This window comes from Neovison vison, chromosome 11, assembly GCF_020171115.1.
Source record: "Neovison vison isolate M4711 chromosome 11, ASM_NN_V1, whole genome shotgun sequence".
Lineage (NCBI taxonomy): Eukaryota > Metazoa > Chordata > Mammalia > Carnivora > Mustelidae > Neogale > Neogale vison.
This window is the reverse complement of record NC_058101.1, coordinates 139,807,601-139,821,071: the sequence shown is the minus strand read 5'-3', so window position 1 is coordinate 139,821,071 and position 13,471 is coordinate 139,807,601. Positions and strand designations below refer to the sequence as shown.

The following is a 13,471-nucleotide window of genomic DNA, read 5'->3' as shown; positions in this document are numbered from 1 at the left end:
CAACAGAGAAACCTCAATTGTATATAATCCAATACTTTCCAAACTTACATGATCACAAAACTCTTTTTGAGTAATGCCTATAAAATTCCTGATAAAAAGATTTTGGGACACCTGGGTGGCTAAGGTTAAACATCTGACTTCTACTCAGGTCATCATCTCAGGTTCCTGGGATCCAGCCCCGCAACAGGCTCCCTGCTCAGTGGGGAATTTGCTTCTCCCTCTCCCTCTGCTGCTCCCCCTGCTTCTGTGCTCTCTGACAAATTAATAAATAAAATCTTTTTTTTTAAAAAAGGACTAAAAAGATTTTGAGAAATTCTGCTAATTAAAATATAAGACATGGGAAATCTACAACTGACATCTTTAAAATTTACAGACACACTTTCTCCCTCATCTCCTCATTCTCATTTTCTCCTTGCACCTAACAGTCTGGACTTGTGTCTCTTCCCCCAAATAGTTATTTTCCACCTCTAAGGACCCACTATGAACTAGAAGATGCTGACAGCTATCCAGAATTTCACACTCTCCACTAAAAACTATTAGAAATGGCTTCTTTTCTAATTTCCAAGTCATTTAACTTCAAGAAAGAATAAAAACACTTTACTTCCTTACATACTTCCAAGAAAATAAAGACCCAAGAGCTACCATCACAAATGATCTCTTTTCTTACTATATATACCAATTTATTTTCCTTGAAGGATAGAAATAAGAAAAATTTAATAATCAAGGCAATTAAACATATTCCTTTAGAAAAAGCTACCCCCACCACAAGCTTTCTTATAAACAGGCAGTATGAGGTAAGATTTTAATCAGCTATCCTCCTCTTCTCCCACATTTTGTTATTTTTAAACTTTCTAAAAAATATTTTCCTTTCTAATGTCTGTGCTGTTGAAAATCTGGAAATTTGTCAGCAAAGTGAAATACAGTAATTGACCCATACAGGTTTGTGATCTGAGGTAATCATAACTAGAGTGACATTTATATTTGTTAGCACACAAAAGGGCAAACCATGCCAGGCACAGAGAATAATTCAAAGCAAGTAAAAATTATAACAACTCAGTATAGCTTCTAACTGAGCCATTTATAATTAAAAGGGGCCTAAAACCCAGATAAGTTCATAAAAAGTTACTCCATTTAACATGTACTAAGTTTTCAAACAATGAAGTTTGGAAACTATTATTTTTCTACTTAAACAACATTAAAAGAAAATAGGTTTTTTTTTTTTTATTACATGTATCTCTTTACCAATTAGTATCTGTGATATTTAATAATTCCAAACTTCCTGGCTTTCATCAAGGATTTTATACCTTTAATAATTTATTTCACATTATTTAGAGTTATTCTAATTGGTTAGCACAGTGAAAACACTAAACATGGATCTAATTCTCTATATTTCTATTCTTAACCCAATATGGCACAATATATTGTTCAAGAAAATGGTAGAAGTTTAAGGAATCACAAAAAAAGAAGATATATTCTATAAGTCAGTAACAGTGTAAAAACAGTAGCAAGAGATTGGGCTCTAAAAATGGAAAGACACTTGATTCGCAGATCGATGACTTAGTAAAGGTACTACAAAGTTAACTGAGAAACCTGAAGAAGGTACTCAATAAACAAATTTCCTTCCCCCCCCCCTTTTTTTTTCTTTTTTCCTCCTTTCTTTAGACAGGGGTCATGTGTTTCATCACTCAAATGTCTTGAACGAAATGCTTTTTTTAAAAAAACCTGCTGTGATTCTCCAAGTGCTTAGTATTTCAACCAGCTTCAGGCAGGGCAGGGCTAAACCATTTAATTTATGCACCATCAAGAATACCCTTTGTTTCTCATTTTCAGCCTTTCTGTCTTCAGCCTTCAAATAAAACAATGTTCTTAAGTATTTCAATGAGGAACAGCAGTATAAAGGACATGAAGGGGACTAGAGAGAGAATGGGTGGGGAATCGGATCCCAGGGGCAGGGACAGAGACAGAGGGGAGCAGAGGCAATGAAGCAGGAGTACAGCTGTTGAGGCATACTGTGTATCACATCTCCACTTTGTCCCTGGGACATCTGCCAAACAAAACATTTCTACAGTCCTATCCTAGAGAAACACTGGTATCCATGTGTGAAGGACAGAAAAATAAATGAACAAATGTATACATTTTAAATATATGAGTTTTGTCATAAGGAGTTTACATGAAAGATTTGTGGATGGAAAAGGTAGAAAAGGGGAAACAAAAAGCATTTGCTAAAGGAGGATTTTAGCTAACTTACAAGTTTCATTTAATTATACATGGTTAAAAAAAAATGGCTGAAATAGTAAATGGCAAAAATATCTAGAAAGTTATTATTGAACTAGAATGTTAAATTCAAAGAATGAAATACATACAAAATGGAAACATGGGGTTTTTTCTCTGCTCCACAGAGATTAGGTCCACTTTTCCTCTTTGCCACCTCTGAAGTGTTCCTGACAAATGCTACTTTACATTTTGGCAAAGATCTGCCAGTTGACGCTTTTTTATTCTTGGTAAGTGCCAGTCTGATCAATACTGATCCTGTATGTATAACCACATTAAAATGATAGATTTTCCCACTTGGAAGCTGACTTAAACTCTCCCATAAGAACTGAATATAAATTCCACTAAAAAGTGTCAAAAATTCTGTGAAGCAAACTGATTTCTTTCACCAGACTTACCCATTGTGAGTTACAAGGCACTGCCTCAGGCCCAGCTTCCGGAAAATATCCACCACAATCTCCATCGGGGTGTGATCCGTCACGGTGAAAGGGCTCATGTCAAGGATGCTCCGAAGCTTCAGGGGCCGAGGGCTTTCCGCTGGAAGAGACGGGGTGTGCTGTGCAAAACACACGCGGGAACTGCCCACAATGCCTTCTTGTTTCTTTCTGGCACTTTCTGAAGAGACAGAGAAGACCCAACGTTAATTTGTGTTAAGGGGAATCTGCTTAGAGACTTGAAAAAATAAACAAACGTATCCCAGGACTTCTGGTCCCTTCATTTTTTTCCTACCTTCTTAACCAAGAGAAGAATCAAGTGAAAACTGATACAGTAATTTCTTATATTGGACAGGACTAGAATACACCAAGAACAGGGGCGCCTGGGTGGCTCAGTGGTTAAGCCTCTGCCTTCAGCTCGGGCCTTGATCTCAGGGTCCTGGGATTGAGCCGCACATCGGGCTCCCTGCTCGGTGGGGAGCCTGCTTCCCCCCGCCCCCTGTGTCTTTTTTTACCTCTGTCTGTCAAATAAATAAATAAAATCTTAAAAAAAAAAAAAAAAAAGAATACACCAAGAACAGATCATCTTCATGCAAGTAAAATATTTATGATCTATCAATTTTCTTTTCTGGGGCTGAAGCTATTTCCTAACTCTGAAGGACAAGGAAGCAGGTATGAAATATGGTTTTTGAAAACCTGCACAAATTAGAGCATGGTTTGTTACAGGAATCCATCATCAAGTGACAGCTGTCCAGGCTATTGTCACTTATCCTAAAGGTGGGACTACAGACAGTTTCGTTCCTGATTTGACTATGCTGTATATACTCCACCCCTGTGAATTAGCTAGTTCTTTCTCTAATGTTAAAGTTCAATTTTCTAAGTGAATCATGAGCATTAATAGGTGGGTTGAAACTACCACTATGCACATGATGGACAGACTTATTTTTCAAGTTTTGTCTGTAAAGTCTCTGTTAAGTTCCCCTCTCGGTGTGCTCTGCTTCAAGTGCTTCTGTTTGCTGCCAACTTCCATTCCGACCTTTGACAGTGGTAGACAAGAAGTGGTAAATGGTAAAAAGGCAAAAAACTGCAGAACAGAGACCACAAGACGAGAAGGGAAACCCATGAAATGGAGAGAATACAAAAATAAATAGCTCTATGTTTGTATTTTGAGTTTGGATGTATTCAAAACTGTGTTCACAAATCTATTTTTCCTATATTGTACATATTTTAAACATGAATTTTGTTACAAAAATATTTAAGCCAAAATAATAAGCATCAGTCCTAGACTGAGCAGATAAACATATGCAGCTTATAAACAAACGCTGCGGTTCTTTTTGCTCCTTCTGACCTCTAAAGCCTTATTTAACTTGTGCTGGAACATTCAGGTAGGAAGGCACTAAGTGAAGATCTAATTACTACTTACTAAAACACTTCAAAAGCATGATAAAGGCATAAAAAAGAAGAAAGCCTACTGGCAAGTGATATAAATGATTCTTTTAAGATGTTCCTTGGTGTGCTGCTGGGTGGCCCAGTGGGTTAAAGCCTCTGCCTTCCACTCAGGTCATGATCCCAGGGTCCTGGGATTGAGCCCCATATCGGGCTCTCTGCTCAGCAGGGAGCCTGCTTCCCCACCTCTCTCTTCCTGCCTCTCTACCTACTTGTGATCTCTGACTGTCAAATAAATAAAATCTTTAAAAAAAAAGATCTTCCTTAAGTTTTCTTAACTCACAGAAGCATCTGGCTAATGACCTATGAATGGTGGAGTATAAATATTGTTAGCAGGGCAGATGTTGAGTTAAAACCAGCCCTACTCATCAAACTTACTTTAAAATAAATATTATACCATCAATGAAAATATGCTGAGATTATTTAAATAAACATTTAATGATAAAAGTTTGAGAAAATTTTAGAAAAAGTCATTAACCTTATTTATTTGCATATTGTAATCTTCCTTTGATATACAAGGGACAAGGCTAGTGAACACACATCCAGACTTAAATTTGTCCTCTATATGAATACAGTAACTATTTTAACAGGCATCATTTATTGAGTACTTACAAAGTGCCCAGACATCTGCTAGGATTGTTTTGCTTTGTTTGATAAAAAATAATGCCATTTATTCAAAGGCTTTTAAAGCAGAAAATATCATAATAGTTTTCATTTTCTGATACGATTCAGCCTTTTTTTTTTTTTTTTAAGTATGCATGCAAAATAGAGTTACACTTCCAGGGGAATGGAAATGGTTCTTTTCTAACATAATGTTAAACATAAAATGTCTGAACATGATCACCTTTCTCCCCCTAAAGTTCTATGTTTTATTATTCTTATTCATGTTAATACACTCTCAAGGGCTTAACTTCTCACAACTTATCAACAAAGACACATAGGCTGTGCCCTTCATTTCTGACTATGTAAAACCTGGTAGTGACAGACTACAAAAGCATTCCCCATGGATCTAGAAGTCTTTCAACATTTGTAGTAATCTTAGAAAGCAAAAAAATCTCTAAATCTGTAAAATGGTGTTTCAACTAACCAAGCAGTTATAAAGTTTACTTTAGCTACTACAAAGAGATAAACAAAAGACAAGTCCACTTACTGGCAATGCATATTATTCTACAAACTCATTTTAAGGTTTCTAAATGTTGCTATGGAAAGGGAAACCTTTAACAAATTAGCTCTCCTCAGTACGCAAACTAAAGCTGTATTTGGAAAAAAGAATCTTGAGGGGATAGGAGAAAAGTACAAATAGGGGAGCAGCCGGTCACTGTGCCATGTACCTTCCTATTGTGTTCAATATGTAAATGATACTTGAATTTTCATATACTAAGTGTCCCCCTGTAAAACTTATGGGTATTACATAAATAGAACGAACAAGTGTACTTTTTATACCTTAAGTCGGAAAATAGGAAAGACGATTCAATTCACATTTTGTTAAATATGCTTCATTTTAAACAAATCTATAAAACATTCAGCTTCACTCTTAATCTTTACATAAAAATGCAGGAAAAACGTCTCTCCATTTGAACTGAACTTTAACATAGTAAACTGTCACTAACTGCTGGTGGGAGTACAGGGTATAATCTACTGGTGTGATGTGAAAATATCTTACAACATTACAAATGCACCTACTCTCTGATCCAACAATTCCACTTACAGTAATTTTTGTACATTTGCACTTAGGCAGAATATTGAATATGTGAGATAATCAAATATAAAAGGAAGTAACTTTTATAGCAGCAGAAAATTGGAAACATCTTGAATGTCGGTCAGTGAGGAACTGATTTTAGAAATAATTAGGTATCCCAATGATATGCCTACTTAATGGAATACTGTGTAGCTTTAAAAGAAGAGAATGAAGAAATTCACTGGGAAGATGTCCAAGAAAACATTGTCTAGTGAAAAAAACAAAAAACAGGGGCGCCTGGGTGGCTCAGTGGGTTAAAGCCTCTGCCTTCGGCTCAGGTCGTGATCTCGGGGTCCTGGGATTGAGCCCCACATCGGGCTCTCTGCTCAGCAGGGAGTCTGCTTCCTCCTCTCTATCTGCCTGTCTCTCTGCCTACTTGTGATCTCTGTCTGTCAAATAAATAAACAAAATCTTAAAAAAAAAAAAAACAAAGTACACACCACCACATATTAGCATGACAATTTGTTTAAAAAGAAAAAAACCATATATACTTACTTATAGAAGTATAGAACAGTATCTACAGAAACATAAGAAACCAGAGATGGCTGCCTACAGAGAGTTAAACTGATAACTATGAGGTCATGGGTGAGAGACATTTGTCACTGTATAATTTTTTTTAAAGATTTTATTTATTTATTTGACAGAGATCTCAAGTAGGCAGAGAGGCAGGCAGAGAGAGAGAGAGGAGGAAGCAGGCTCCCCGCTGAGCAGAGAGCCCGATGCAGGGCTCGATCCCAGGACCCTGGACCATGACCTGAGCTGAAGGCAGAGGCTTTAACCCACTGAGCCACCCAGGCACCCCATGTCACTGTATAATTTTAATCTTCTTGATTTGAACTATGTGAATGCACCATCTATAAGTAATCTAAAATTTTTAAATAATGAAATGACATACAAATGCAGAGCTTATAAATTATGGGAAAACTATACTTTTAAAATCTGGAGTATTTCCATCCCTGGATATGGTATACAGTTTACCTGTTACTCAAGCATTTTTTTGTCTTTCATAAAATATTTTATATAAACACATAGATTTACATAATTTATATATTACACATATATACAAAACCTCATGTACAGGCCTATTTCTCTCATGCAAAAATGTAAACCTTATAAAAATATATGTAGGTAAATATTTAAGGTGTGTCCTAAAAGTCATCATATGTGAAACATTTCTGATGACATGACTGGTTATTTCACATGTCTGAAGTATACCTACTCCTCTTAAACTGACATTATCTGCTATCACAATATTCTGTTTCAAGATAGTAATAAAACTGAAAAATATATCCACAGAATCATAACAGGATTATGAGTAATTCTTAACTTTTAACATTTTTTTCTTCTTAAAAAACCCATGTTTTCCTTTAAATTTCTAAGTAAATTCAAAAATTCTGACCTTTTTCTTTTCTTTGGCTGGCTACCATTAAAACCTAAAGAATATAAATCTACACAATGAAATTCTTCTCTGTGAGTTTGGCCACAGTAACAGCTTAGAAGCTAAAACACTAAACACAAGAGCCAAGTCTAACCATACATATTGCCCACTCTCGGCAACTATTCTACTACCTACAGCAAAACTTCAAATGACAGGAAACTCTTCCAAAGCTGTAGCCTTTTCCTTAAATAGGACGTTCTCTGTAGGCCCTTTTGTTTTATTTGATACTCTTTTTTTTTTTTTTTTTAAGATTTTTTATCTATTTGACAGAGAACGTAAGTAGGCAGAGAGGCAGGCAGAGAGAGAGAGAAAGGGAAGCAGGCTCCCCACTGAGCAGAGAGCCCGAGGCAGGGCTCAATCCCAGGACCCGAAGGCAGAGGCTTTAACCCACGGAGCCACCCAGGCGCCCCTTGATAGCTCTTATAAACAAGAGCATTTCCATTCTGATTTAAGAAATACTCCCCTAAAAAAAAAAAAAAGAAAGAAAGAAAAAAAAGAAATACTCCCCTAAGTCTTCCCTCTTCCAATGGCACAAGAATTAAATTATTTTACAATCCTTTTGCAAATGGCTATAGAGATAAGTTGTAGAGGATGTGATTATAGGACCAAATGCTTAACATTTTTGGCTCATGGTCCTCCACTGAAAACTTGGGAGTATGAAAACCACAGCTTGATGAAAATATCCTTTATCACCTTTGGGATTTGGGGGAAGAATGGGAAAGGAATCAGGTTGTATAGAAAAGGCCTTATTAGCCTCCTCATCAATACTTCAGGACTGTAAGATGAGGAGAAAAATAAATCTTGGAGGAACACAACTTGTTTCCTCCTCATAAAAGTTTATCTCCAAGAAATAATATAATATGGCTAATGCCTTTCATCTATATTTGAAGGAATATCAGCTCAAAATACAATACAACTTATATATAATTTTCAACAGCACTTGACCAAAATAAAATTTCAATTCTTTTTCACTTTCAAGCAGATATTTTATGTTAATATTGTAAACCTAAATCCAAAAGCTGGAAAAGGAAAACCTGTGAATCTAATATGAAACAAACTATGAAGATGAGATTTTCAATAACTTGCACTTAAATAAGCTAATATTAAATATAAGAATGTATTTAGCGGGAGGTCCTGGCACTTGCTAATAAGGCCTTATCTTATACGCTATTATGAACAATATCAACTTCACAAGGTTTGTATCAGCGAAAAAAGAATCTGACTTCGATCTCTGACAACAATGCCGTATCAAAAGATAAAACTACATTTAGTGGGGAGCCTGGGCTGCTCAGTCAGTTAAGCGTCTGCCTTTGGCTCAGTTCACGATCCCAGGGTCCTGGAATCGAGCCCCACACCGGGCTCCCTGCTGAGCGGGGAGGCTGCTTCTCCCTCTCCCTCTGAATGCCCCCTCATGCTCTTTCTAGCACACTCTATCTCAAATAAATAAAATCTTTCATAAATGAAAAGATTTCTTTAAAAAGAACTGTACTGACATATCATACTATTTTAAATTTTATTTTCACCTTATTCATTGAGAATGTCTATTTATTCCAATAAATATAAACTGACCAAAAAAAACTGTACTTAGTGGGGAAACAATTTAGATGCATAATTCCTTTCCTAATGAATGTTAAGACTTTCAGAGACATAAATAAAATACACCTCTTGCCCCCACAAACCCAACCTACTAAATATTACTGCTTTCCTTTTCTTGAGAAATCTATTATATGTCTATATATATTTAAATATATGTAGATTCCAACAGATACAGATATAGATAGATTTATGTGTGTGTATTTTTTAAAAAGGGTACCTATTGCAATTGTCAGGTCTCGTCTGAGGGCAAATCCCACTAATCTTTGAGATTCTTTTGACATTATGACAGGAAAGCCATTGTAGCTGGTTTCATTAATCATGTTTTCTATATCATCCACTGTCATATTGTCCTGTGTCAAGACGGCTAAGGGAGGATCATTCCTTCGAGGTCTCATGACATCAGCAGCCAGGGTGGTATGAGTGAATTCTTCTTTTGCATCCAAGAAAGGGTATCCATTTAACCGGATATGCGCTTCATAAATGCCTTCCCTACCAAAAGCATCGCCAACCCATTTACTGGTCATAACAGCAGCCATAAGGGGAACAATGTATTCCAAGCCTCCGGTAAGCTCAAAAACAATAACCACCAGGGAGACAGTCATCCTTGTCACACCACCTGGAAAAAAATAAATAAATAAATAAGCACCACTGGTCAAGGAGGACAGGGACATGTTAATGGAATTTTTGTACTAGGCATTTGAACATGAATTGTAAATAAAATTTAGTGAAAAGGATTATCATCAAAAACTGCTACTCCTCAGGGCACCTGGGTGGCTCAGTGGGTTAAAGCCTCTTCCTTTGGTTCAGATCAGGTCTCAGGGTCCTGGGATCGAGCCCTGCATCAAGCCCCGCATCAAGCCCCGCATCAAGCCCCACATCGAGCTCTCTGCTCAGCGGGGAGCCTGCTTCCCCCTCTCTCTCTCTCTGCCTGCCTCTCTGCCTACTTGGGATCTCTGTCAAATAAATAAATAAAATCTTAAAAAAAAAAACAAAACTGCTACTCCTCTCTTAGGACAATTATCACTATTTTAATAAGATCTAGAGAAACAATGATTTTCTTTAGTTAACATAAAAGACTATTAAAATAACATTTCAAAACCTGTTTACTTCACAGTACCCAGCCGACCAACTAAAGCAAGCTTGTCATTCTGGTTTATTGCTATAGCAAGGACATAATTTCACTCTTATGAAAGCTGATTATTAGAATTTGGTGGAGCATGTAAGACCTACCTTTTATGTCACAGCTGCCAATTTACAAATTCAGTTCATATGTGGGTAGAATATTAACTTAATACACATCTCTATTCTGTATCTTTTCAAAATGAGTAAAATATTTCAATGCCTTGTGATTTCTGTTAACAGGGTAATATCCCCTCCCTTAGAAAACTCATCTGTTTACCCAAATCATCTACCCAAGTAGACAGATGACTACCATCTGTATGCTGATGCCTCATAATCCACATGTCTCCACTTACTGCTGCGTTTGTTCCATGTCTCCAACTCTGCACCCCATATCTTATTGTTTGCTTGTCTCGTTTTCCAACTGTAAAAAGACTGTGGATGACCCACTGTCACAAAAAACACCATACACTTAAAACCAAAATCCTCTTCTTTCCCCAAAGAGCTACCCATTCCAACTTCCCTGACTCTAGCACCAGCACTACATTCTTCTTGGCAACCTAGACAGTCATTCCAGAGCCATCTCTTTACTTTAACCCAACAGCTAGACCCTCACCCACTCCTATTTGATTTGCTTTGCAAAATATCTATGGGTCCCTTTCTGAATACTGTCACTATTACCAAACTAGTCCAGACTCTCAAGACTTTGTTCCTTAATTCTGGGGCGCCTGGGTGGCTCAGTGGGTTAAGCCTCTGCTTTCGGCTCAGGTCATGATCCCAGGGTCCTGGGATTGAGCCCCTCAACGGGCTCTCTGCTCAGCAGGGAACCTGCTTCCCTTCCTCTCTCTGCCTGCCTCTCTGCCTACTTGTGATCTCTGTCTGTCAAATAAATAAACAAAATCTTAAAAAAAAAACACAACTTTTTTCCTTAATTTTAATACTAATTTATCTTACCTTCTTGACTGCAGGTCCCATTACCTTCAATACACTTTATAAATCATGTTCCCAGGTTAATCTTTCCTAAGTACTACTTTCGCCATGTTGCTCCTTTGCTCAAAAACCTACCAGGAATCACCAGTTCATACTGTATTAAGCTTAAACTCTTCCTTTTGGTTTTCTAACCTAAAAATAGAAGGGAGAAAGAACCTACTATATATTACTTATCTACACTATGCCAGGCATGTCGCTAGTCAGTTCATAAAGGTTTTTTTTTTTAAACTAAGCGACTTATTTTAACCTGGCACTGTGCTAACAGCTTTACATGCATTTGATCTCATTTAATCCTCAAAACAGTATAAGATAAAAAGTTATTATTTCTGTTTTAAAGATAAGAAAATAAAAAATCAAAGCAAAGGAACACTCCCAAAGTCGTCAAGCTACAAATCCCAAAGCCACAATTCTTCCACGATCTGACCAATTCCAAATACAAAATGATCTCGACACAATCACTGCCTCTTCATAATCTGGTTCCTTCTCACTAACCCAACTTCATTTCCCAAAAGTATCCAAAACACACTCTCTACTTCAATATTGTCAGTATCTTCAAAGCTCCATGAATACTAAATTTATCCCTACCCCAATTCTTTTGCCTTCAGATGATTATATTCCTCAAAAAAAGTCCTCTTCTTTATGTTTTTTTGAAACCCCCCCTCCCCACTTTTATTAACATTTATAAATTGACACCTTCCATAGGTACTATCATTTTAACCCACAGGACCATCAGAAGAGGAAGTCCTCTTCTTTAAATGCTACTCATCTTTTTTCTTTCAATTTTATTTTTAAGATTTTTAAAAATTTATTTAACAGAGAGAAACACAGAAAGAGAGGGAACACAGCGGGGAGAGATGGGAGAGGGAGAAGCAGGCTTCTTGCTGATCCCAGGACTCCAGGATCATGACCTGAGCTGAAGGCAGGTACTTAAAGATTGAGCCACCCAGTGTTCCTAAATGCTACCAATTTTAAGTAAAGCTCATGCTCTACCTGAACTACATCAGCTCTCTTTTTCTCTAGATTCCTATAATTTTCATAGACTCATTATGTAATACTCATTATATAATCATTAAATTGCTCAGTATTGTTTTCTCAGTTTGGATCTTGTCTCCCCAACTTGACTGTACTTGAGGTTGGGCCCATGTTTTATACTTCTTTTTCTATCACTCCCTGCACCTAGCACTGTTGAAGAGAAAGTGCTAAAGAGAAAGAAAGTGGATAACTACTAAATAATTGCTACTTTGATGAAAATGATTCTTTCCCGCACTTGGACTTGATATTATACTTTTGAAGATCAGTAATTATATAATTTTGATTCACTGAACAAAAATAAGTCAAAATACCAACTATTATTAAATATCATAACCAAAATTCAGCGGACATTTTAAATATAAAAAAATAACTATTTTTTACCTCCAAGAGAATACACAGACTCTTAAGTATTTAATGCAGATAAATATTTTTTTCATTAAAACAACAGTTCCCTTTCTTCATTTTGCTATGAATGCACCTTAAATGGAGGAGGGCTGGTAAAGAAAACTTCTCTACAGCCAACTCTAAGTCACTGCAGAGCCAGAGCTACTCTAACACTTTGCTAGAATGCTAATCTCAGGAATCATGCTACGGTCATCATAGGCAAGCCAAGATCCTTGACAGTAAAAGAAAAAACTCTCCTTGGACAAGATTCAAATTAAGCTTACGTTGTACTGAGACGTTTTCTGTCACAATATTAAATATCACACAATATTTAAAAGATGCTAACCACCATTAAATGTTTGCATTAACAAATGTTTATAGACAGGCAAAATGAAAACTAGTACTATATAAACACCATATAATAGTAGTACTGTTTCATTTTAGTTTCAACATTCTCTTCCTCTGTCCTGTACCATCCTCACCAACCTCACCAGCTAAGCATAAACGTGTTTTCACTCTTGCTCTTTTCTCTCTCAGATTCACACACATCCATCCACAGACACAGTTAAATTACCTAAGCATGCAGCAGCACCAACCATGGCATAAAGGCCAGGTGTAATGCAATCAGCTCCAACCTCACACCACTCCTTAAAGATAAACCAGTCATGGTGATAATAAGCAAGCTGTTCCACTGCAATCCCCACGATCCTTCCGGCAATCGCTCCGATGGCCATGCTGGGAATGAACAAGCCTGATGGCACCTGTAACAGAAACACAGTGCTTAACTGGGCACAGAGTCTCTACTTGGATGCTCAGAACCTACAGTCTATGGGCCTGTTTCTAACACTTTTGATTCTTTTCACAATTTATTTATATAGCAAAATCCGAGTACAAATAAAACTAAAGCAAAATACTGTTCTACTGGTACCTTAACAATTTCATGAATTCAGTTACAAAGTACCACGTGACATTCTCCAGCCCAAAGAGAAAATAACCCAAGGTTATTTATCCTTTAGCTCAAAG

At 36.8% G+C, this 13,471-nt stretch overlaps 1 protein-coding gene across 5 annotated transcripts in view; it reads right to left on the bottom strand.

The window, feature by feature from the left end:
- The window catches only part of CLCN3 (chloride voltage-gated channel 3), a 99,411-nt gene that overhangs the window by 6,727 nt on the left and 79,213 nt on the right, over positions 1-13,471 (bottom strand). For all 5 annotated transcript variants that reach the window (XM_044224838.1, XM_044224834.1, XM_044224835.1 and 2 more), the window contains 3 exons: positions 13,023-13,209; positions 9,141-9,539; positions 2,670-2,886 (listed from right to left, as the gene is read on the bottom strand). In XM_044224838.1, the coding sequence (XP_044080773.1) occupies positions 2,670-2,886; positions 9,141-9,539; positions 13,023-13,209 (803 nt within the window). The remainder of the gene's footprint in view (positions 1-2,669; positions 2,887-9,140; positions 9,540-13,022; positions 13,210-13,471) is intronic.